This window comes from Paramisgurnus dabryanus, chromosome 11 (assembly GCF_030506205.2).
Source record: "Paramisgurnus dabryanus chromosome 11, PD_genome_1.1, whole genome shotgun sequence".
NCBI classification, from domain to species: domain Eukaryota; kingdom Metazoa; phylum Chordata; class Actinopteri; order Cypriniformes; family Cobitidae; genus Paramisgurnus; species Paramisgurnus dabryanus.
In genome coordinates this window covers 6420968-6446023 of record NC_133347.1, presented here as the reverse complement: position 1 = coordinate 6446023, position 25056 = coordinate 6420968, and the positions used below count along the sequence as shown (strand labels likewise).

The following is a 25056-nucleotide window of genomic DNA, read 5'->3' as shown; positions in this document are numbered from 1 at the left end:
TGCTCATGATCTTTATCAAAGTTTATGCAGATTTTACCAAGTCAAATTAAAAAAAAATTAAGACCATTATGAATAAAATGTAAGACCTCTCTCACGACAATAAAGTCTAATTTTATAGTCCAGTGTGCATGCGTCCATGTGTTTTTTAAGATCTTTTATCTTTCATGACAAAAAAACAAGATGTATTTTCTATGGGTGTGACAAGACATCCCCCAAAAGATAAAATGTGACACGAGATTGGATCCATCAGAATAAGATTTTTGGTATCATGCTTGCAACGTCTCGCACATTATATTATATATATATATATATTTTTTTATTTTATTGTCCAGAAAACTTGTACTTTATTTATTCCCTTGTGTATTTAATGTGTAACTTGTGTAATTTCATGTGTAACTATTTGTTGTCTTGCACGTTGCTTTATCTTGGCCAGGTCACCGTTTCAATTGAGAACATGTTCTCTACATGCTCACCTGGTTAAATGAAGTTTAAATAAATAAATAAAAAATAAGACGAGACAAGACAAGACAAGATTTTCACCTTGAGACTTCAGTACGAAGTTTTAAGAAATCCTCAAAGATGAACTATATATATATATATTAGAAAAATATCCTTTAATTTAACTGAAATCACAAAATTTTGAAATGTTTTCTATAGGATTTTTACTAACAATTATTTTGGTAATTGATGATGATTAAGTAATCTGATATTTTTGGGTAATAAAATTGAGCTAAAGCATTTAAAATGACAATAATGATGAAACAATAATAATTGGTTCAAATAAAGTACCAAATAAACACATGGTTTTGTTAAACAATAATGTTAAAATACTGTATATAGGGGTGGTTTTCCGGACAGGGTTTAGATTAATGAAGGACTTGTTTGTGTTTATATTAGGACATTTAAAGAGGTTCTGATAAACATACCATACAAAATACATTACTGTAGAGGCAGCGTTACATGGACGATGGGAAATTAAGACCGGTTTAAAATTATTTAAGACCGAATTTATTTAACAGCGAATTTAACCATGGGTTCACACCAGCTGCGTTTGAGGCGTCACAGTTTAGTTTGCCATTTGAACAGTTTGAGTTTACTCGCTTCATTAACGAGTGAAATTCTAGTCATCGAGACATTCACGCGGAAATTCGCAGCATGGGAGGAGCCTCTGCGACTTTCTGTAATTCGCTTTCTGTAACCACGTCACTACTAGAGCAAGCTCCTGATTGGTTAACACGGGGCGTTTTCCCGCCAAAGTTGACATTTTTCAACTCCGCTCAATTAGCGGCATTCGCGCAAACTAGACTCGCGAATGAGGCGGAATCACGTCTACTGCGCCGCACTAAAAGCCTCATTCGTGCCGTGAGACCTCCAGACATGCGTCAACGCGTCTTCACATTGGGGCTGTTTACACTTGGTATTAAGATGTGTTTTCATCGATCGGATCACAAGTGGACGAGAGAGACACATTACGTTTACACCTGGTATTTAAATCCGTCTCTTTTGTCCACTTTCGACCACTTCTGTCCTGAATACTGTGAGGGGGTGGTCTGTGAGACGGTGGTCTCTTCAAACGCGAGCGGGAGTAATTATGAGTTTTTATGGACGCAAACTAATATTATGTTGGAGTCCACTGCTTGTTTAGCAAGTAAACATGCTGCACAGAGTTTTGTACGTGTGTATGTTAGAGCTTTCTCTGAATTTTCAGCCTAATTGATGAAATAGGATTGCGCAACTTTCACGCTTTCAAAACGAAACTACGGAGAACACCCGCAGTAGTTTTATCAATGAAAGGCTAAAAATAGCGCTGTTCACCGTATGTTCACGCCAGAAGTAAAAAAAAAAGACGTACAATTTGTGTTTAATACCTCAGATTAGATAAATGGGCGAAGAGAAGGCGGTTGCATGTGGCTGTTCGAACACATTCAACCACATTGCGTTCCGCAGCTCCAAAGCGATCCGATCGAAAGTGGTTTCGACTACCTCTGGATGTGGTTGAAAGTGGTCGAAAGTGGACGCGTTCAAAACGTTTTGAACACCGTTTACACCTGGCATTAACGTCGTCCACTTTGTTTACGATCAACAATCAAAATGATTAACATGGTAAAATACAAAAATTATTTTTATGTAATTTAATTTTTAATAATTTGGTTTTAAGGGTTAATTTTTATATAACTGTGATACTGTGTTGGGCTGCCACTTGTTTAATATGGGTCCCAAATCAAAACCATTTAGGAGACGAAAAGATGAAGCACCTTGACAAACATCTTAGCAGAGCTGGTTTTGGATTTGCTTGGGGTGCAGAACACAGACATGGACTTTCTGTCTCTGGAGAACTCCAGTGTGAACTCTTTTTGCATCAGCTGTTTGATCACCTACACACACACACAAACATATGCACATTAGGTTCTGACATCATTGTTATGCTTGCATCATTTAAATAATTATAGTGATATTTACAGCGTTGCAGGCGTTTGCTCTATCGATCTTCGACAGGCTTTTGACGTCAGTGTCAAACACGTTCATCTTTTCTACCAGGCAGGTGAGGGCCGTCTCTGTTGCTTCTCCAACCTTTTCATAAACACCTTTAGACTGAAAGAACATCACGTATTAAAAATTCATACAATGCTACATACAAACATGATATTAGGCAACGATTAAGCACTTTGTGTTAAACACTGTTATCATAATAAACTGATTATATTGATGAAATCCTGGCTAAAGTCTCAATCTAATGATAGATTAGGAGCATCGAAGTTTGATTTCAATCTTTGACATTCAATATTATATTTTCACTACATGTTCTTTACATTATGCAGGATGATTTATGTAAAAAAAACAAAGGCTTGAGATAGGTTTTCACAGGAAAGGTCACAAATACTTTGGACTAAAATGATATACGCACAATATGCAAGTTATAAGGGCCTTTTTCAGCAGGCATATCACATTTTTTGCAATTTTAAAAAAGTAATTTTTTGCTCATTAAACAATCCCTGCACATGCAAACATCAAACAAACCTCATTAAAATCCAGGGAGGAATCATTGCACAATGCACAGATGGTTGCCAACTCCACCAGTCCATCATACTGAGAGCTCTTCACCAAACGGTTATCAAGAAATCTGCATGACCAAATAACAATGTGAAATAACTAGTCAACCCACTTTATTACACGGCTTGTTGGAATGCTTGAGTCCATTTTCAGGTTTTACATTTCCAGATAATAACCACTCAAAAATAACAACACAAAATAACCTGGATGTTTAATATTACAAAATAATTAAATAGAAATATGTCTTTTAATAACATATCTGACATTATATTATTAAAACAAATAGTATGTTCTTCCATCTTAAAACCGAAATAAACAGGTTTTCCTCACGGAAAGGTCTGTATTCGTTAAAAATAAGCAAATCAAATATTTTAAATCAATATTTAATTTGAAGTAAATAGCCATGCCGCAAGGGCTTATTTTTGCGATATATATAATAACAACTGGCTGCCTATGTATTATCCCTTAAATAAATGATAAAAAGGGGACTTAATAGACACACAAGGCATCATTTTGGGTGTAGTGACACACGTCTACTCACACGTCTCCTTCAGGGGCATAGGTGGAGCCGGAGATGGTGAACTCTTTCAGCGAGCAGTTTTCTCCATCGGCCTTATCCAAGACGAACATCTGAATGATAGATAGATAGAAGTTATAATTTCTTAAGAGTGATATCATAAATAATCAAAGTTTCAGAAGACCAGGACAACAATGCACTAGTTATGTATTCATAAAGCTTGCTTGTATAGTACGCTCTGTCATACTATTGACAGGAACTCATTGTGTCCTACAAAATAATAAAAATAGCACTTGTATGTAATGACATGAGGGGGGAAAAAATTACAAAATTAACTGTATGTGTCAATGTGTTTTTGCCCAGAAGTTTGTCTGACATAACACACAAAAGTCGTATTTAAATATAATGATTTGTTTGCTGTGCTGTTATTCTGTCCTGCATGTTTAGAAAAACGAAATTGGCAGAGGAGCGAACAAAAGGAAGGCTGAAAAACGGAGATTATTTCTGTGCAGATAAAGTAAAAAAAAAAAAGAGGTGAATATACCACCAAAACAAAGTCAAAAAGCTTACATTATAGTCATCTAGAGGTCTACTCGGGTCCAAAGGAGTACCGGACCCGAAATGACCCAAAACACTTTCTACCCAAACTCAAGAGGCACAAATAATATTTTTTAAAAGAAAGACCAAACCCGAGACAAACCAGAGAAAATTTGACCCAAGTCTGACAAAACCCAGTTGGAATTTATTTTTAACCCGACTGCACCCGAATGTAAACGGCACTGACGTATGAGCAGCCTGCACGCACCAGTCAGACAAAAAGAAACCCCAGTGGCCTCGCAACAAATTTGCACGCTGCTCTACTCATTTTCATTTGTCGTCTTACGAGACTAAGGTAACTGCTAAAATGTGCATTCGAAATTGATTGACAGGTCAATCAAAATTAACCAACACTAGCCACTTGATGTCGTAAGCGCTCTTGGCAAACAAGGGAGGGGTTGGAAAAGGACTTGATGCACACACACGAGATAGTTCAGGCTTTCTCTGGTCCATTTGGCAAAAACACCTGTGTCTAAGGCACACATGAAACTTTTAGACCCCTAACAGCTCGGGTCTCGGGTCGGACCTCAGGTTTTCGGACCTAAGTGGTCTTCTTAAAGACCTCTATAGTCAACCATCACAGTGCACATTCCTGTATTTCTGTGAAGCGAGCAGCTCAGCCCTATGACAGAGATTTCTATCGGAACAGGAAGCTGCACCAAAACACTGAATGTTCAGAATAAACAGATGTCCTCAGCTACTGCTGTGCGAGACATTGAACTTCATTGAACTAAAAGCGATGCCTTCAGCAACTTGTCGGTTTACACTGATCGCAAAACTTTTGTCACATGATCCAATCAGAATACATCTCTTGTTTAATCTGTAGTTATTCGTGATGAGATATTGAACCTATCCGAGTTTTGGTATTACAGATATACAAATCATGCAAGTTTTTTCCTTTTATGAGGTCTTTTAGTGCACTTGACCATTTACACAAAGTTGCACGCTCACCCTGCAGACGGACATCTGGTTGGTGGTGAGGGTGCCAGTTTTGTCCGAGCAAATGACGGAGGTGCAACCCAGAGTTTCCACAGAGGGCAGCGAGCGGACGATAGCGTTCTTCTTTGCCATTCGGCGGGTGCCGAGAGCCAGGCAGGTGGTAATGACGGCGGGAAGACCCTCGGGGATGGCGGCCACAGCCAGAGCGACGGCGATCTTGAAGTAGTAGACTGCTCCGCGGATCCACGAGCCACCGTGGACGGGATCGTTGAAGTGGCCGATGTTGATGATCCACACGGCGATGCAGATGAGAGAGATGACTTTGGAAAGCTGCTCGCCGAACTCGTCCAACTTCTGCTGCAGGGGAGTCCTCTCCTGCTCGGTGGAGGCCATCTCATCACGGATCTTACCGATCTCTGTGTGCACACCCGTGGCCACCACTACGCCCACTGCTTTGCCCGCGGCAATGTTGGTACCCTGAAACGCACAAATTTAATGTCAGGAAAAATGTCATTTTGGAACGAACAACACATGAAATCGAGCATGTGTAGCTAAAAGCGCCTGCATTCACCTACTTGCAAAATCAAACGTGTTTATGGACTTAAGATTAGTGGTCATCTTTAAATTTGCAACACAAAACAATCTCTCACCGAGAACAGCATGTTCTTCTTGTCCTGATTGACAGCGCGAGGGTCCGGCACGGGGTCCGTATGTTTAATGACGGACACAGACTCACCTGCAGAATGGGCGAAAGATAAACTAAGGTGAACCAAAACCAATGACACTCAAAATGCAAATATAGACAGACGGATTGGTTACCTGTGAGGATGGACTGATCTACTCTCAATGTGGTGGACTTAATAGCAGAGAGGCGGATGTCTGCAGGCACCTTGTCACCCACTAGACAAACATACAGTAAAAGAGAAACAACAAATGATTTGTTAAATCCTTACACAACACAATGACAAGCAGATGGCTGTCCCCAATGCACACAACATAAAGGTCCTGTATGTAAATGACAGAATTTCATTTCTGGGTGGAGTTGCAAAACAAATACACGGGATATCAATAAACAAGCCCTGAAATTATCCTCTTTTTAGTGCATAATAATATAATGCATGCACACACATTCATTCTGGGACAAAATGTCACATTAGATTGTAACAGTGCAGCATGGGGAAAAACAGACGATTAAAGAGCACCTATTACATTGTTAAAACAACGTTATTTTGTATATTTGGTATAATAAACAAAAGTGTTTGCGTGGTTTATTATTTTCCACATACCTTACGTTTTTGTTGCTCCATTAATCCTGCATTTTTTTTTACAAAGCTCCTTGTCCTGCGAATATGCTGGGTACACACCAAAAGATAATCGGGCTGATTTTGGGCGGATTTTCCCCCTTCTGACAATCCTAACTATGTTCCGATCTCCTGATGTGCGCAGGGAACCCCGAGGACAAATGCACGCACGCTCTTGAAATTATCATGTGAAACGAAACAATATCCAATCAGAAAGCGAGATGATGGAAAACGGAAGCAGTCATGGCGCAGCACAAAGTGAAGTTGATGCAAAGTGAACTTGTACAGACCATGTTCCCGCTGTCTCTACGACTTCACCCGATCCCTTTTCTTTTTCCTATAAATTTTCTGTGAAAATCATTCCAGACTATAGGAGCAAAACGGTTAAATCTAGGATTTTTTTATCCTCATGTTTGTGGTCTATCACATTTTGAAAATCTTATAAGATGTAAAAATTCTATTGGTGTGTACCCACGACTTGTGATTGGCCTTAAAGGGACACTCCCCTTTTTTTAAAATATTCTCATTTTCCAGCTCCCCTAGAGTTAAATATTAGATTTTTACCGTTTTGGAATCCATTCAGCTGATCTTCGAGTCTGGCAGTACCGCTTTTAGCATAGCTTTGCATAATCCATTGAATCTGATTAGACCATTAGCATTGCGCTAAAAATAGCCAAAGAGTTTCGATATTTTTTCTATTTAAAACTTGACTCTTCTGTAGTGACATTGTGTAGTAAGACCGACTGAAAATTAAAAGTTGTGATTTTCTAGGCAGATATGGCTAGGAACTATACTCTCATTCTGGCGTTATAATCATTAGCAACATCATCACAACATACCAGAAGTCCCGCCTTCCAATTAAAAGAACCAACAATCAATCAATAAAGATCCATGATTCTCTGGGGAAAGGTTCTGTATAGAGTTGGGCGAGGCTTGACTTCAAAAAAGGTGTTTTTAGTGCAATCGAAAGTTATGGTACGGTTGATGTCAAGTTTAATTGTTGGTCAGAATTGTGTTGTTTAATTATGATTTTAGCAGACAATTTTAGAGATAGCTGTCTTTTCCCATTCAAGTACACAAAAAAAGGTACAAGGGGTGGTCCCTTTTTAAAAAGTACATTTTTGTACCTAAAAGATGCATATTGGTACCTTAGAGGTACATACTGGTTCCTCAAATGTTTTCAAGGTACCATCAGACAACTTTTGGCGACAAGTCTTTAGTCTTGCATAACTAAAATAACTTCCCAGAGGCGTTGTAAACATGGCCACCTAGCGGGGTGACATCCCTATAGGGACTTTGGTTAAAGAGACCTTAAATGGAGACCAAGAACAAAATGGACATTGAAGCTGCTCTGCACCGTTGATGGGGAGAGAAGAAAATAGCCTGGGGTGACAATGCACCGCGCCAAACATGGGAAAACTATTCTGATATGTCCGCTGGTGCGTTGATCTGGTTTAAACACAGAGGTATGAGAGCAGCTGCCCCTATGCTCGACAAGAAGAATGATGAGGGTTAATACCCCACCCCGGCTGTCAATCGACCTATGGGGCATTGAAGTAGTAGCATAGAACAACCATCTCTTTAAGGTTAATCCCAGCAGAATCACTTTTTTAAGTAAAATTAAATACCTCTCTGTTTGAGAAGGCTTTTAATCAATGATGTCACATGGGCATTTTTTCTAAACATTCATTTGTTGTATTGTATTTTTAAATTATATTGTTCAGCACAATGGTCAACCACAGCTGCTTCATAAATAAATTGAGATTAAAATCATGCAATAATAACTTGCAACAATGCTTTTTGAGATCAACTCCATCAAGCCACTGAGGAGTCAGTCCGTGACTTCCCTTGGCCACAGCATAGTAAAAAAAACCCGTATCTCATCTGCATGTTAAACATTATCATGTCATTAAGCAAAACTCCAAGAACAGGAGCATTAAACACAGCAGGACTTGACAACAATAGTTGCAGCGTGGCCTTGGCATCAATCGACACACATCTGTTCACAACATGATCTCTATGCTCCGGATTAACGCGCCATCCTCTCGCCAAGACCTGTGAAACCCTGCGAGGAGCTACTAGGGCAAGGTCACAACAGGAGACAGTGACAGCGTTTCTCAGAAAGAATTAAATGGAGCTCATTCCCATCTTTCAGCCAACTAAATAGGGAACAAATGTTACACAATGAGGTCCGGTTCTCAGAAGGTCACTCTGCTTTGTTCATTGGTAACAAGAGCAAGTGGAAAGTTCGGGGTGCAAATGAGGCTTTCTGAGTCTTGTAAAAGACACTTTATGAATGTGAAGTGATAAAAAACCAGGTGTGACCAATGTGGACTGATGAATTGCACTAGCTATGGATGAGACTGATGTTTATAAGTTAACAGAATCCATTATGAAACATTTTGCTTTTGTTCTTTAGTGATGCCTGCGTATTTTTGGTCCAATACCATGTCGGTGATAACAGTAAAGTTGATAGTACATGTCGAGAACATCTGTAAATAACAGACAGTAGGACACAATGTTCATCAGCTGCCAGGTGCTAACATGACCTGCTAACAACCTTTGACCCGAAATGTAACCCTGTGTCCAAAATCAAATACTGTGATGCACTAAATTAAATGAAGTAGCTATTTATCGACCGTTAAAACAATATGATCAATATATTGAACAAAATATAAAGATACTGAGAAAGCAGTGTGGCAATGTAAACAATGCAAGTCAATGATTGGTCATTATCGTTACTACAAAATGAAAGATTAGTTTACGCTCGTATACTATCGTGCAAACCAAGTAATGTTGTCACCTTCGAGTTATGATGTTGTCAAGTTTCCAAACTCTGTTTTAAGTAGGGCTGCACGACAAATCGGAAAAATGTATCGTTATCATGATAACAATATTTTACAATAAGGTTTATTAGGTAACATTAGTTAATGTATTAACCAACATGAACAAACCATGAGCAATACATTTGTTACAGTATTTATTCATCTTTGTTAATGCTAGTTAATAGACATATATTTGTAATGTTTGTTCATGTTAGTTCACAGTGCATTAACTAACGTTATCAAGATTTTAAAAAATATTAGTAATTGTTGAAATTAACATTAACAAAGATTAATAAATGCTGTATAAGTGCAGTTCATTATTAGTTCATGTTAACTAATGTTGCTAACTAATGTTAACTAATGAACCTTACTGTAAAGTGTTAACATAATTTCATTTGAAGAATTTGGTTCCAAAACGCAATAAACAGCATTTAATAAAAATGAGTTACCACCAAAATCAGTATTGTATCTGGTCAGTACTAAAAAGAAAATTCTTAATTTTAAGCAAATTCCAATATCCACCAAGTTATTCTGTCATCTTTTTTCCATTTTTCCCAAAACGCAATAAACGCGAATCCTCATTTTCTGCAATAAATGCAATAAATCCACTCAACAAATCACAGTGCACCATTCCACGCATTGTAAACAATAATGACGGCGCGTTGAATACACACAGAATCCTAGTTTTCCTCATCTACTTTGTACTTCCTGATCAACAAACAAATAAAATCAAAATAATACTTTGATGGCAATGCTAAACCTGTGGAGGTTTTCTGTGACGGGAAAGAAACGCAAGCATTGACCCCAGTAGCCTGGCTGCGCCCTCCTACGCACTTCCAGTCAATTTCATTTTCTTTCAGTACTACGTCTGGGATTTCGGTCTATTCTAGCGTTTCAAGAAATCAAATTTTTGTAGGACCAATCAGCAAACAGAGGGAGTGGCTGAGAACGATGATGTTGATGTTGTGCGTCAGTTTGAGTTGTAGTTCAGTAATGGTAGGGGAGAAAGACGTGAGAAAAGCTATTCGGTCAGTTGTTGCAAAACTGCCGAATATACAGAAGTTAAGGCAAACCCAAAGAGTTTTTTTACCTTAAAATAACGTTTCCAAAAAAGTTTCAGTCGTTCGTCCACTCGAAACAGGGTGAACGGCACTTTCACATTCGCTTTGCAGCCCTCTATCGGCCAAAACCGCACTAAAGAAGTTTCCAACCGTCGGGTCGCGGTCCTGTTGTTCGAAAAACTACAAAAACTTGCTTTACGGCAGACCTACAAACCAATCAGAGCCAGCTATGCTGCAGTATTTACGACAGTGGTAATGGACAATTACGCTTCTAACCTATAGGGGGAGCAAAGAGCAAAAACTCTTTAGTGTTGCTTTAAAGTTGTAGCAAGAACAATGTTTGCTAAGTTTTGTTGGTCTGATCATTCGGACTTGTTGTTTCCGGCCGGTTTCGGCGCATGATATACGTCACGACCACACGTTAGCGATTGCCTATGGCAGATCCTGAGTGACTCTGGGCAGATCCAATAGTGCTGTGGAGAGAGGCCAGACTCACTGTACAAATTAAATGTACGAGAGTCCGGTAGAACCAGGCTATGACCCCAGGGGATCTTATGAAAAACTTTATTATTTATTATTTATTATTATTAATTATTTTACTCGAAGCCAATGAAAATTGAGGAGGACCAAAACATTTTACAGCTGATCGCTGTCCAAAAAGTTCAGCGACGACGTACCAAGTATAACAGCAGCAATTACACTGTTATTAATATGACAAAGTAAGTGTTTTGATTAAGGCCAGTAGCCTCTTATGGAACGGCTAAAATTCCACAAGGGGGCGCATTTGTTCCTCAGACGTTGCACAATAAACATGACATCCGAATATATTCATTATAAATCGTGAATGAAAAGTGAGATTCGAACGAATGTCTGTTAGTGAACTTATTGTATACACTATTTATATCGTAATTCGGTCAGAAACGTCAAGATTGTGAGATGAACAAATCGTTTTGGATTAAAAGGCTTGGATATTCCATTTCCTTGGACTTTTGGGGATTTATGAACAATTTGTTTTGGACAATTTTACCGAAGCGGATAAAGGAAAGATTTTGAAGGTAAGTAAATATCCTAAATCGGCGCCGCCCGGTTCAGGTAACTAACAACTAGATTACAGTTTTATGACTGCTAAAAATCATATTATGCTTTCTGTGTGCGCTTATTGGAATCCCGAAAGTCTAAGCTTTACAACGATGTGCCGCATGACCGTATATTTTGAAGATTTAATGCTTCAAAGTTACAATGACGTAATGCAGCCTCACGTGCAAGGGAGGGGGTGTGCCGTGTACGGCACAGTGTTCCTTATCAGGTTAATGTTTTTTTTATACCACTAGTCAACTAAATGAATATAACATGGCAAAGATAAATGCACATTTATATATTGATTTAATAGATTTATAGAATTTTGAAAAAAACTTAAATATAAAACAGTTTTTATAATAAATCTTTGAAAATTTAATTATGGATTTCAATTTTTAATGTTATTATAACCTAAAGATGCTATGTGAAAGTTTGTAACAGAAAATAGTGTTCATCTTGTCACGTTCTTGGCATAGAAAACCAAAATAAGTCAAAATGGATTTGCGTTTTGGAACCAAACTTTCCATATCAAAATTTTTTTTTAAATAACTAATAAAAATAGCATTTCTCTAGGGCGTACCCCCTTCTATGTCCCAACCGGGTTGGCGCACCCCCAATCCCCATTTTAAAAAAAAATCCAAAAAAGCTTTGTTTTCTCACCATAAATACTCATGTTTAATCATGCGCAAAATAACCAAGAGCCGGTTGCACTAGCCGGACGTTAAGAAGTTGGGTGTAATAGTCCTACGTCGGGCTTAGCTACGTCCAACATTGTGAAAAATATTTACGCCTATTGCACCATCTGAAACTACGCTCTGCGTAGATGATGCGCGCCCCCGTGTATGCGTTTAACCACTGTGATATTTAGACGCCATTCGAGTTTACTATGGTAAAAAACGTACACTTACTGCCGTCAGCTAAAAGATGACATATGAGAGGTTTCCTCATGTTTACCAGTGCGTCACGTGCAGACCCATCAAACACATTAACGAAAGCCTTTACTGTTCGCACAAAAGGTGTATAATAGTTTGCAGATTCATTATAACAGCTCAAGTTTCAAACAAAATTAAATGAAAGCTTTTAATAAGTTCTCTACAGTAAGTATTTATGTATTTTATTATATAATTCATTGGCGGTCTCTTTACCATGCATGAAAACACATTGCTCGCGTACCCTGTGCCCATGTCTCGTCACATTTCATTAGTTCTATTTTTGCCAGAAAAAAGTCTCTCTCTCTTGGTCCCTCTCCTCCTTCGTGACTAACAACTTTATCATAAGACGTCCCACATGACAGTTTCCCTGATTTCAGTCAGTTAAGCATATTTATAATATATATGGAATGAATGAAACGAGTTGGCACGCATATAGCGGCTGCAGTGCATAACAGAAGAGCAGTGCGTAGAAAAAGACAGCAGCTGTCTTCTACGTTTCTATCAAAAACTAATAAATTATAGTTTTTTATTTAAAATAAAAGCGATTACAAAGGAAATGTTTACTGTTCATTTTTTATTTATTTATTGTATGGAAAAATCCCACTTAAAGAAACAGACCGCCATTACATTTTTCCTCTCGCGCACCCCCTGGTGGCAGCTCGCATACCCCTGGGGGTGCGCGTACCACACTTTGGGAATCCCTGCTCTAGGGAAATGATATAGTGCAAGAAATATCATTACCGAAGCAGCCAGCAGTAGAATCGTATACCAAAAATTGTCTAATAATCGTGCAGCCTTAGTTTTTAGTGGTGAAAAACACCCACATCAAAAGAACCATTTCATCTATATGCTCCAGTGCTCCTTGGTTGTGCATTTGTTTGTGTCGCGCTTACATTGATGGTCACGATAGTAGAGGCGGCACAACTATAACGAGAATCCCACTATAATCCCTTTAGTCTATAATCCCACTCACTATGAAGCGGTACTAAACTGCAGTGGAAAAGCAAACCGAGCCAAAGTAAACCAAGCCAAGCTGCACCGTACCAAGCCATGTTGTACAGAGCAGCGTCATATCGTGCATTTAGTCAGGTCCGAATCTTCAAGATTTCTCCTGAATAAGGATCCAACGTATAACATTGAAATAAGGGTCCAATTTTCTTGTAATTGTTATCGAAACAATAGGTGCATTATTCACAGCTGAAACACTACAGGTGTTTATACTTTTCACTTACATAGAGAAAACATTTTTTGTATTACAAGTTTTCTAAAATGTCATGTTTAGATATACAAATGATACATTATCCATTTAAATATGTGCTAATTTGCATCATCTAAACTTTTATATTGGAATTGAAATCCACAGACTCGAATAGACAAATTGTAGTGAAATTAACAGTTGTGCTTTGTATTGTTGTGTATTTTCTTTGCACTGATCTGCAGTGTTGGGAAGTATTTAACTACAAGTAGCGACGCTACTAACTTAACTACATTTTTCTGTAGCTTTTTGGTAGTTCAGAAAGGTAGAAAATGGAAAGGTGCCAAATGTAACGTCACATTAAAAAGTAAATAATGATTGGCCATTTTACTGACTTTGGCTTTACATCAGAGCGTCTTTTAATCAGAAACAACACATTTAAGGAACTGAAAGATTTACTGGCTGACTGAAAAGATTCATCAGCCAATTTCAATAATAATAAAAAAAAAATCAAATATCAGCTGATATACTGGCCACTGCATAGTCCATGACTACTATGACATATTTACAATACATTTCTTGGCACCAACATCACTTTCAGTTGGAGAGCCACTTGGCTTACAGTTTTCTGCTATCTTCAATTTATACAATTTCTTAATGTGGTGGTTCCTCAGCTCTTTTGGCCGTATGGGATAGCAAAGTGACCAACCAATGCTTCCGTAGAAATCCAGGAAATCTCAACCGAAGCCTCCCTGTATTTCTCAATTACAGTTTATGATGCTGATTATTCATCTATCATTGTGATTCTTGCCGATTTAAGACGCAGGACCATCAATAACAGCTTAAATTAAAGATCCACACCATGGCATGTTGATGCATTTCAACAAGATGCTCAATCAATGACTAATGCAGATTCGTACCATGAGGTGAGAATTACGTGTCTCTCTTCCTGAAGCTGCGAGCTGATTCATGAGTTTTAAGTGAGGCCCGATGCCGGAATTCACAAGTACGTCAATGCTTTCCAGAACACAGCAGCAGTTATCAGTGCACATATACACGCACGAGGCTCCTGCAGTGAGCTATTTCTGGTGTATCTGGCCTACAGGTATAAGCATGACCTTCGAACTTCAGAGTTGTTGGAGACTGAGTTATCTATCAATCCACCCACCGCACGCAAGCAGCCGCCTCCTCTGTCCTCCAACGGCATGAGAGGGCCTGAACAAAACCTGCAGAAGTGCCCTACACAGCACCCACACAAGGACTCTCCGCATTTTCACCTCTGAATGGAGTCTGAATGGAGAAGCAATAGGATATATGATTGCATAATCCCAGCTGTCAAAGGAATAATTCAACAAAGTAAAATCATTCATTGCTTTCAACTGGCATGCATCAGACACAAGAACAAAATAGCTTGTACCCATTCCTCCGCAGCAGGAGGTGGGGAGGTGCAGAACCATTTTGTTTTAATGGTTTATGATTTCCCCCAGCAACACAATATTATCACTCTGCTCTTTATAGTAAAGCTTGAAATTGGGGTGCAAGTTCGTTCTGTAAAACTCAACAATGCCACTTTTGTTGACGAAGCTAAGTGTTGGAGAGGTTCGTTTGAGAAAATAAGACAATCGGTTTTGTGGATATTTGGCGAGGTTTCTGGACACCTGGCCCACCCCGGTCATTGTGATATGGCCGGTATCTCCGTTACACTCATTCATTTCAACTCAGCCATTTGTAGATCCTTGCTGACAGCCTAGAACCATCAAACACCTGCCGAACCCCCGCCACTCCGTGGTGATAGGCGATGGTTACCAGGTCCAGCAGAATGTTGCATGCCATGCTGGGTGCTTAAATTCCCAGAGCACAGAGCGTGCCGATGGGCAGGGCAGATGTCGTTCAATGTAAGAGCATTGGCATGAGGTAAAGGGGGCAGTACACCGTGGTCACTTCCCTATAAGGTAATCTCTCTCAGAGAGAACAATAGGGACAGCTGTTGGATCTGGCCTTAGAAACCCTTTCATTTGTCAATCAAAGCCTTGAGAATACCCGAGTCAAAGCTTCATTGCTCTTTCATCAAGACAAACTACTGTAGCTAAACATAGGACATTATAACAATGTATAAAATAGTTTTTATGAGATTAAAAGGTAATGTCTGATGACATTAAAGTTGATATGAAATGGCTTGACTGATGCAGTTTTTCTTATTTGATATCCAACTGAAACAATTTGGATAGTTTTGTCCCAATTTAAATAAAAAAAGTCAATTTTACAGTCATGAAATTAAGATTTGCAACTTGTAGCTATTGCTACCATATTTTCAGGACTATAACTTGCACTTGTTTAATAGTTTGGCGGGTCCTAGAACTTGAAGTCAGGTGCGACAAATACGGCAAAATTATTTCATATGAACCAAGAAAAACCATTAGCGAGAGTACGCTCTAAGCTGCTCCTGTATTTATGTAATTCAATGGATTCAGTGATGCGGAATGACTTCGAGAACTTTTTGAACTTGATTTGGCTTGTTGTGTTTATTTAGCCTATTCAGACTCCCAGATATGTTCTGTATGCTATTGTGTATTGTGTAAATAACTGTTTATGTTACTTTAAAATGTAATCCATCGCGCATGGCCCTGCCCCAACACGGTCACGAGCATCCATTTAGGTTGTAGCTGTATTTGAAAGTTAAGAGAGACGGCAGCTTTCCCACAAGTGTGGGGGGGTTTAGCACCGAATCTGGACACACCCCCACCGCTTTAGACAACCTGATCAGATGAATTTCGTGGTATAGTCACGGAATATTTTACAAATTTTTTGTGTCATTGTCATGGATCCCCGCATTTTTCCGTGGCCGTACCACAGACTTTCTTTTCTGTGTCATTGTCACGGATTGGACACTTAATTGTTTTGTCCAATTTTCTTACCATTGTCGCTTCGGTTTAGGGTTAGATTTACATAAAATGACATCCGTACCCAAACCCAACTCTAACCCTAAAGCCAGGCGACAATGGTTTAAAAATCAGAAAATATAAAAAATAAATTAGAAAAAAAAAAATAGTATAAACCAATACCTAAAGTGACATCCTAACGCAAACACAAAATGTAACCCTAAACCGAAGCGACAATGGTTTGAAAATAGGAAAAAGCAGTTGAGTAACAAATCTGTGACAATGACACGGAAAAATGTAGAGATCCGTGACAATGACACCAATAAATGAGCAAAATATTCCATGACTATACCACCGAACTTTGTGAGATCATGTTGGCTTTAGAGCAGAGAATGCAGCCTATTTTTTCAATATTTTGTTAAAGGGGACAGAGAATAAACCATTTTTACCTTGTCTTTGTTGAATAATGAGCGTCTACCCGCATTCACGAACATACAAAAAGTGCTAGACATGCTAAACATCTCAGTCTTATAGAAATTCCTCTTTTAGAAATGTCAGCCAGAAAACGGCCCAATCTGAAAAACTGATGCTTATGACATCACAGGCATCTCACTGCCCCTCCACTTTAAAATAATTGGTAAATTTTTTGAGTGGCAGCAAAGTCAGCCAATCAGTAATGAGATTGCAAGTTAAGCCAGTAGGGGGAGCCAAATAGGTGCAAAACCACTTGTTTAAAATCCCCCACCCTATTAGAGCTATCTGCAAGAGGTTTTTAGGAAGCTTCTAAGGCATTACAGACCCAAACAAAAATTTTTTTGTCTATATGTCACATCACAGAACAAGGATAAATACCCCGTTCAATCATTCTATGTCACCTTTAACCTCTTTTTTAAGCTTGCTTGGCATTTTCTCCATGGTTAGGGTGGTTAACAACGCATTTTTCTGTGGTGTGACAAACTCAGAACACATTTAATTTCGGACTTAACAGGGACTTTTCATTTGCATGGGGGATGCACTGCTGAGCAAAGTAGTCATAACTGCTCATATTAAAAAGATTATCCCTACATTACATATACAGCAAAGCAACTTTTTTAGATTTATCAAAGTGCTATTTAAGTTATGCTAATTGAAACGTCAGATGTGCAATGAGCAGACTGCAAGGTGGCCCACACGCTGAGCTCGGCTCTGTGCGCAGCTGAAAGGCTGTCAGGGGGCCGCTGGCAGCATTTGTAATTCTGTTCACGAAACAGTCCCAGAGTCCTCTGCAGCGGGTGTGCTGAGCCGTGGCTCGGACTGCGTCATGCAGAAAGCACCCTAAACGTTCAGCCAAAAAGCTCTATCTTCCTAAATGAATCACATCAATGCACCATATCCAAGACGGAGACATTGTGCACAACAAAATCCGTCAATTAGAAAACCCTCAGACAGTGCACAAGGTCTAATTTCAGCTAATGGAAGCCATGTGGCTTTCTATAAGCTGTTCACTTGCCCGTGAATTGGTTTAACTACATTTGCATAGGTTTTATCAATCCATTAAACTAGCGCTTTTTGATATGATCCTTAAACGGAGCACTATTCCACCAATGACCTCTATCAAGGTGACTTTGATGTCTGTCCGGATACATGACGTCACATGCTGCAATTCGGTTGGAGGGGGCGCTGCAAAGGGGTTGGGCGATGGGCCCAGGGCAGACACCTGTCATCTGTACCATTGTAACAATGGCTATAAATAAACTATTCCATAATCTAGACAGCATAAAACATCTATCACTATTTCAGATGAAAAAACAGCAAAGATAATAAAGCCAATAGTAGGAACACATTTATCCCTGGACCCAAATAATGACATGGACAGGTTTTCGCATAAGCACATAATTTCTTCTCGATTTCAAAGCATTCTTTATCTCAAGATCTGGAAATTAGTTTAAAACGAACTGCAATAAATATACGAGCAATTTCAGAGAAACTTGCCATCTTCAGATAAACAAAGAAGTAACCGTGTGGATCTTTGTGTGCTGTAAACTGCAGTGCTATGAGCTAGATAGGGGTATTAATAAACAGTGTAGCCAACGGATATAAAATGCTTTGGGCAAAGCACCAGGTTTGATGAACATGTGATGAGGGGCCCATGGATATATGAACACGATCCATTGAGACACATCAACAGGTGCACCCAAAAATACCTCAATTTTATTGGGGGAACTGTATAGGGCCTACATTAAGATACTCCATTCGTAGTTATCGTTACATAACTTTCTAAATACACACAAAATAAAAGCGTGATGCTGTTTGATGGACAATTTGGGATACACCTGTTTGTACAAGCAGTTGTCAATTCCCAATACTGACTGTCTGAATGTAGCCATTTGTGCAAATATAAGTGAGAAATCTTACCAGCGACCTCAACAATGTCTCCAGGCACAATGTCTTTGGCTTTAACCCTCTGTACGACCTTTCTGTCCTGACGGTATACTTTGGCGATCTCTGGCTCGTACTCCTTAAGAGCTTCAATGGCGTTTTCGGCATTGCGTTCCTGAGAGGAAGAAATCGTACATGTTCACAAAATAGCAGAACAGAAATGTACGTTTGTAATACATTTTTGACGTTAATATACTCATATACCTGTCCTAGTAATATTTAATCCATCCCAATTTAAGATGCAGAATCAACTACAAGTCCCCAAAAATTGTAAACACTGTTATGCTAGCAAAACACAGCCCGGCATAGCAATAACCAATTAACCAATGCCAAGAGTTTGGTTGGACCAATGAAAACAGTGATATTATAGCTAGGGATGCTTAACGATTAATCTCGATTAATTGTTAGCAGAATAAAAGTTTTTGTTTACATCATATATGTGTGTGAACTGTGTATAATAACTTTGTATAAATAAATGTATACACATGCATGTATAGGTTTTAGAAATGTTTACATGTGTATATACATTTGTATATTTATGTATAATTTATATTATATATAAATATAAATACTTAATATATACTTTTTTTTTCTTAAAATAAATATAAAAATAATGTGTTCATATTTATATTTATACATATTTATTATACACAGTTTACACACATATGTGATGTAAACAAAAACTTTTATTCTGCTAACGATTAATCGCGATTAATTGTTTAGCCTCCCTAATTATAGCTATTCTGTAAGCTGATGGTTGCGGTGCAAAAATGACATATTTCACGTTTTATTGTTCAAATCTAAATTCTTTTTATTCTATTAAAAGAAAATGCATGCAAAATATACATTTACTCACCTGCCAGACACCCACAATAGCATTGGCTATAAGGATGAGTAAGATTACAAAAGGCTCCACAAAGGCAGTGATGGTTTCCTCTCCCTCTTCAAACCAAGCTAAAACCTGCAGGCAAACATGTCATAACAAGCCATTACATTTCACAAAGCACTTCACATTCAAAACACACTGCAGCTATTATAAGACCAGTTAATCAAGATTCTGGGCAAGATGCACCACTGACATTTATCTTCTATAAGAAAATCTATGCCAATATGCTGTTTCAACACACACACAAGCTATTTACATATAAGAGTCTCTTTGGATTGTGCAAACAGCAAGATTTTAAAGTGACGCCGTAAAACGTGACTAAGCGGCATGACGAAGCCAAATGCAGCAGTATCTTTTAATGACTAGAAAATTAAACTCCTGTAGCTCACTGCAGTAACAGCATGATAGATGTAATAATGCATTTAAATGAGGGAAATGAGTCTATAAGATTTTTTCTCTTGTCCTCACATCATTAGGCACATACTTTTAAAGCCCCTTAAAAGTTTTGTTTTATACTTATCTTTTGCGAAGATAAGTACAAGGTTTTGATTTGCCAGCTAAGCTGTACGTTGTGATTGGTCTGACGTCAGCTGGAAATGTGATGCTCCTTACCATGTTTAAAAGATTCGGTCACAATGCAATGCTAACAGGAGTTAACTTACAGGCTGTGAGTCCGAAGTGGGAGGAATCATGATAATGTCGGTCTTGTCTACATCACCAATCCCAGGAAGTAAACTGTTGCATACAATCCGTGTGTTTGTTGTAGTAACTCGCGTTATCGTCTACTTTTGCGTATGTACTTTTGCATATCATTAACATGTACTAATACACACTTACACACCAAAGGAAATGTAGTTGCATTCCCGCGGTTTGTCTCAGTTTCCTATGTCACAAACATGTAGCCAATCACATCATCACATTTGAACGAGTGAATAAGTAGTTTGAGTCATAGATATTATGTATGGTACGGATGCCTGAAATGATTGCAGCACTGCTGCTTAATTTTGCCTTTGTGATGCTCGTGTATGCATTGTGTGAAACAGGACTTAGCAGTTATGTGTCTGAAACTGCCTAATGCAGCATCTTTTTACATGTATATCTATGGTCCGAGGTGGTGCAAAAGAGTTGAAGAAGGGATTAATTATCATATTCTTATCTTTGGTCCAAGCTGTGCGATTAAGTAGAGGCGGGGACTAATTTGCATATTCATAGATAAGCGTATACTAAATAAGGCGTAGAGTTACATTCAGGCTGTTTTAAACTTTAAACTTTTCGTTTTATGATGCTGAAAAGATGAGTTTTAAAGGTGTAGCGGAAGAGTTTCTTTTTCCTGGTGGATCATCAAGACTTTTGGTCATCCCAGTTGTCAATCATTCTGGTGATATGTTGACGTAAGGCTGTCGTACGTGCTCGTCCCTAGGTTCGCTTTCTGCACATGCACACTTTCAGGTGTATATGTGTGGTGGTCTACGGTTTCAGCCATTCATTGAAGCTCGCGTTTTCATCGTGTTTTTTCAAAATGTCTGAGGGTCACAAGAGAAAAAGTGTCTAAGAATTGTATGACAAGAAGAGAAAGGCCTCTTAAGAAAGAAACAGAGTGTTTTGGGAGACTTTTCACACGCTGGCGTGCGCTAAAAGCACAAGTTGGGCTTCCTACACAAAGTTTCTACTCGACAGGTCAAGTTTGGCATGCTATTTGGAGAGATCCACTTAAAATCACTGCTAGTAAAAGTTGATGTAAGCTATGATTAGCGATGCTAGCCCTGGCACAAGTCACGAACCGCGCAGACAAGGTGAACATGCCGACAGCAACTTGTAAACAAAGCGAAGAAAAGAACTAGGCTCGTGCACGCGTTTAATAGGCGTTCCCTCTTTGGACCAGGTAGAATTCGGGAAAATCTTCCTCTATACCTTTAAATGACCAAATGATCAACTACAGGGGAACTTTAAAAACATTTCAAATCAGCAATAAATCTTGAAACAGTAGTATCGTAAACATAAATATAGTTTTTAAGCTCCAATCAAACTAAAATAGGCTCCAGGCTGGTCCAGTTAATGACATCTATTCCGACACCTTCCAAACTGACCATCACGACTTGTCTGATCAAGGTCATAGCTATATGTCCACATATACACAGATTCAACCTCTCCAATCACAATCCTGGTTGTGTTCACACAGTGAGACAGTAGAGTAAAGGTCTGCGGTAATGAGTGGCCTGCGACTGAAGGTCAGCGGCCTAATTTGGCCAGCAGAGATGCCCTCTTTCACAGCCAACCACGAGACAGCTGTCAAACCAGACTCTAACACCTCAGTATCACTTTGCTGGCATACCTCTCTACATCCACCAGACCAGCCACTTTCATTTTCTCAGCTATGTGGATGCATTGTAAATGCTGCTCGCAGCTCCGAATTTAATTCTGCTAGGTATCTTGCATGTACAGTAATGCTGCTTTAAAGGCGACATATCATGAAAATGTGACTTTAGCCATGTTTAAATGCTATAATTGGGTCCCCGATGCTACTATCAACTTAGAAAATGTGAAAAAGATCAACCCAGTAACTTAGTTTTGGTAAAAGATTCTCTGCAAGCATGTGAAAAAATAGCTCATTGAAATTTGGCTCCCCTTGTGATGTCAGAAGGGGATAATACCGCCCCTTAATCTGCACTATCCAACCACGGCACAGATCAGCTCATTTGCATTTAAAATGACACACCCAAAAACGGCACATTTTTGCTCACACCTACAAAGTGGCAATTTAAACATATTATAATAAATTATCTATATGTTATTTTGAGCTAAAACTTTATATATGTACTCTGGGGACACTAAAGATTTATTTGACATCTTAAAAAGTCTTGTGAAATGTCCCCTTTAAGGTAAACAACTGTGTATTTAGTTTCTTTGTGGTTCTTTTAAAGTGAATTACTACAAAAACCAGTGAACAAATCTTTAATTAGTCCTTCAGCTCATGCTTTTATTCAAAGCAGCTTGGAGTACCCTGAGGTTAAGTATCTTGCTCACGTTCTTAGGTGAAGTGATAGTTCAAGGATCATCACTAATGGGGTTTGAACCTACGACCTTGGTAGATCTTTAGACACTGTACTAGCACTCATGTGTAGTAAGATACTGACAGCCTGACTAAATAAATCATCCAAGCAAACTTTAGCAATGCACAATTCCCAGCCGTTAATTAGACAAGAGGAAAAACAGCGGCAAACTAAAAGACGTCTTGTTCAGCAGTTAATCTTGACATCAATAAACGTTGTTGTCACCATTCCTAAGAAGTCACGCTTTCCCAGCTGTTCAGACCTGTGATGTGTGAGTAACCCAAGACAGGCTGCGCTAAACCCAAGGAGCTAATAAGACATCTACACTTCTTCTGACCCTTCTGGCTACCAGCCGATGTTATTTTAACACATGCAATGTTGTGGTTTGGCTCCAGCGTAATGCACTCGACACCTGCCACGAACCAATGCCGAATCATCTCTGAAATCAGGTTGTATTAGTTGAAATTTCCACTCGACGCTTCACTTTACTCAATGTTATTGCACAATAACAGTTACATAAATCTGCCAAGACATGTTACCAGAATGTACTTACAAACGATATACAAGCTGCCAGTAGAAGAATCCGCACGAGTAAATCCTCAAACTGTTCAATGACAAGTTCCCATATAGATTTTCCTGTCAAAATCAAATGCAAATGTGTCAAAATCAGGTCAACTGTTGGATTGACAAGCATCATGTGAAAGTTTAGATATATTACCTTCCTCAGCAGGCAACTCTGTGTCGAGGGTTATTGAAGAGAATGAAAAAGACAAAAAAAGAGATGTACAGTTAAAACATTTCCAAGCACAAATGGATTTGCATTATTTTTACTATTTTGGAAGGATAGTTCACCCAAAAATAAACACAATGTAATTTATTCACCCTTATGTCATATGACACTTTCTTCTGTGGAAGACAAATTATATTTTAAAAACGCCCAGTGGTTTTATATCCATACAATGTAAGTCATTGGGTGCCAATGTTTTGGTTACCAACTTTCTTAAAAATACTTTTATTGTGCTCTACAGAAGAAAGAAAATCAAGCTGTTTTGGAATAACATAAATATAAGTAATTTAATGGGATATATACTAACAGATACGTTACCAAAACTTGAAATGTTTTACATTTACAAAGCCTCAACTATTATTAAAAAGTTTTAACCCTGTTAACCCTTATGAGTCCTAGTTTCATCTTGAATAAATGTTTATTACTTTTTGGCTTTATATTATTAAATATTTACCTCACAGACTGCGCAGCTTGTAATAAACATTTACTGCTTCCCTATTCTTGCTTCTGACCTGAATGTTTGTCCTATAGAACTGAGGAGTGAGACTATTGGCACACCGGCTTAATCTGCGTATATTTGGGTGTACATTAATCACACAAAGCTGGTGTTTTTGTACCCGAGAAGCGTTTCGTTCAGCTCATAAATGTGCAGGACGCGCCTCAGCGTGATCGTCCTCCAACGCCGACTGTCAAAATCTGAGGCAAGCGCCTGCGATGACGTCAGCGGATTCGAACGACATATCGCAACTAATGTGAATTTTTTTTCTGTATGAACTTTAAAAATGCCGCTGGACGCAAAGGATGCAAAGTATCACACGTACCGTTGGTACCCCATTTCTCTCTCTGCTTCTTCACCTGTTCCAGGGTCAGTCCTGTGCTCTCGTTGACGTCGAAATAACTATAAACTTCCTCCACGCTCTTGATGTGAGCGTTCTCCATGGTGTGACTGGAAGAGAACACGGTACCCCCTCAAGAAATCTGCCTTGGCCAAAAAAGATACGGGTTTGACACATGCACTGACATCAAGCAAGCATCGCAATGAAGAACATGTGAGAAAAGTTGAGATGAGCAAATGCACCTTCCAGAAGGTTTATCCACAAAAACAGTGCAAAGTTCTGATCACCGCGGTTGGTATCTTCTCGTTTCCCAAAGAACTGGGAGTCAGTGAAACCCAATGGAAAAGATCCTGATTTAGTACATCACATTCACCCCCCGTCCAAGCCTCTGCCTGCCTGGAAATGTGACGGTCGACCCGCTTCTCCGTCCCGTTCAGTGGTGACTTGAGCGGCGTTTACTCGTTTTATCGCAAGCGTCTCTCTACTGCCTCCCTGCCGCATGTGGACGACGTTGATTGGACAACGAGTGTCCGGGGAGCCCGTCAACATCCAACCGATATTCCTTGGCACGAAGGGCGCTGACGTTAATCGAGCAGCCGTTTGTTCATTGGTTCAACGGGGTGTCACTCAGTGCGCTGATATAACCGCTGCCCCGCCCCTCAACACAGGTAAACGCCTGAACCGAACAGGTGAACACAACTCTTG

The 25056-nt window shown here is 39.0% G+C and overlaps 1 protein-coding gene across 2 annotated transcripts in view; it reads right to left on the bottom strand.

Moving 5' to 3' along the window:
* Positions 1-24801, bottom strand: part of atp2a2a (ATPase sarcoplasmic/endoplasmic reticulum Ca2+ transporting 2a) — a 33871-nt gene extending 9070 nt beyond the window's left edge. The window contains exons 1-13 of one of the 2 annotated variants that reach the window (XM_065248359.2): positions 24594-24801; positions 24337-24497; positions 23447-23464; positions 23282-23364; positions 19649-19753; positions 18769-18907; positions 5924-6004; positions 5755-5840; positions 5117-5581; positions 3593-3681; positions 3019-3121; positions 2461-2592; positions 2256-2375 (exon numbers count right to left, since the gene is read on the bottom strand). In XM_065248359.2, coding sequence (XP_065104431.2) covers positions 2256-2375; positions 2461-2592; positions 3019-3121; positions 3593-3681; positions 5117-5581; positions 5755-5840; positions 5924-6004; positions 18769-18907; positions 19649-19753; positions 23282-23364; positions 23447-23464; positions 24337-24454 — 1539 coding nt within the window. In that variant the 5' untranslated portion in view covers positions 24455-24497; positions 24594-24801. The remainder of the gene's footprint in view (positions 1-2255; positions 2376-2460; positions 2593-3018; positions 3122-3592; positions 3682-5116; positions 5582-5754; positions 5841-5923; positions 6005-18768; positions 18908-19648; positions 19754-23281; positions 23365-23446; positions 23465-24336; positions 24498-24593) is intronic. The other variant, XM_065248360.2, reaches the window with a different exon arrangement.
* Positions 24802-25056: the final 255 nt, after the last annotated feature.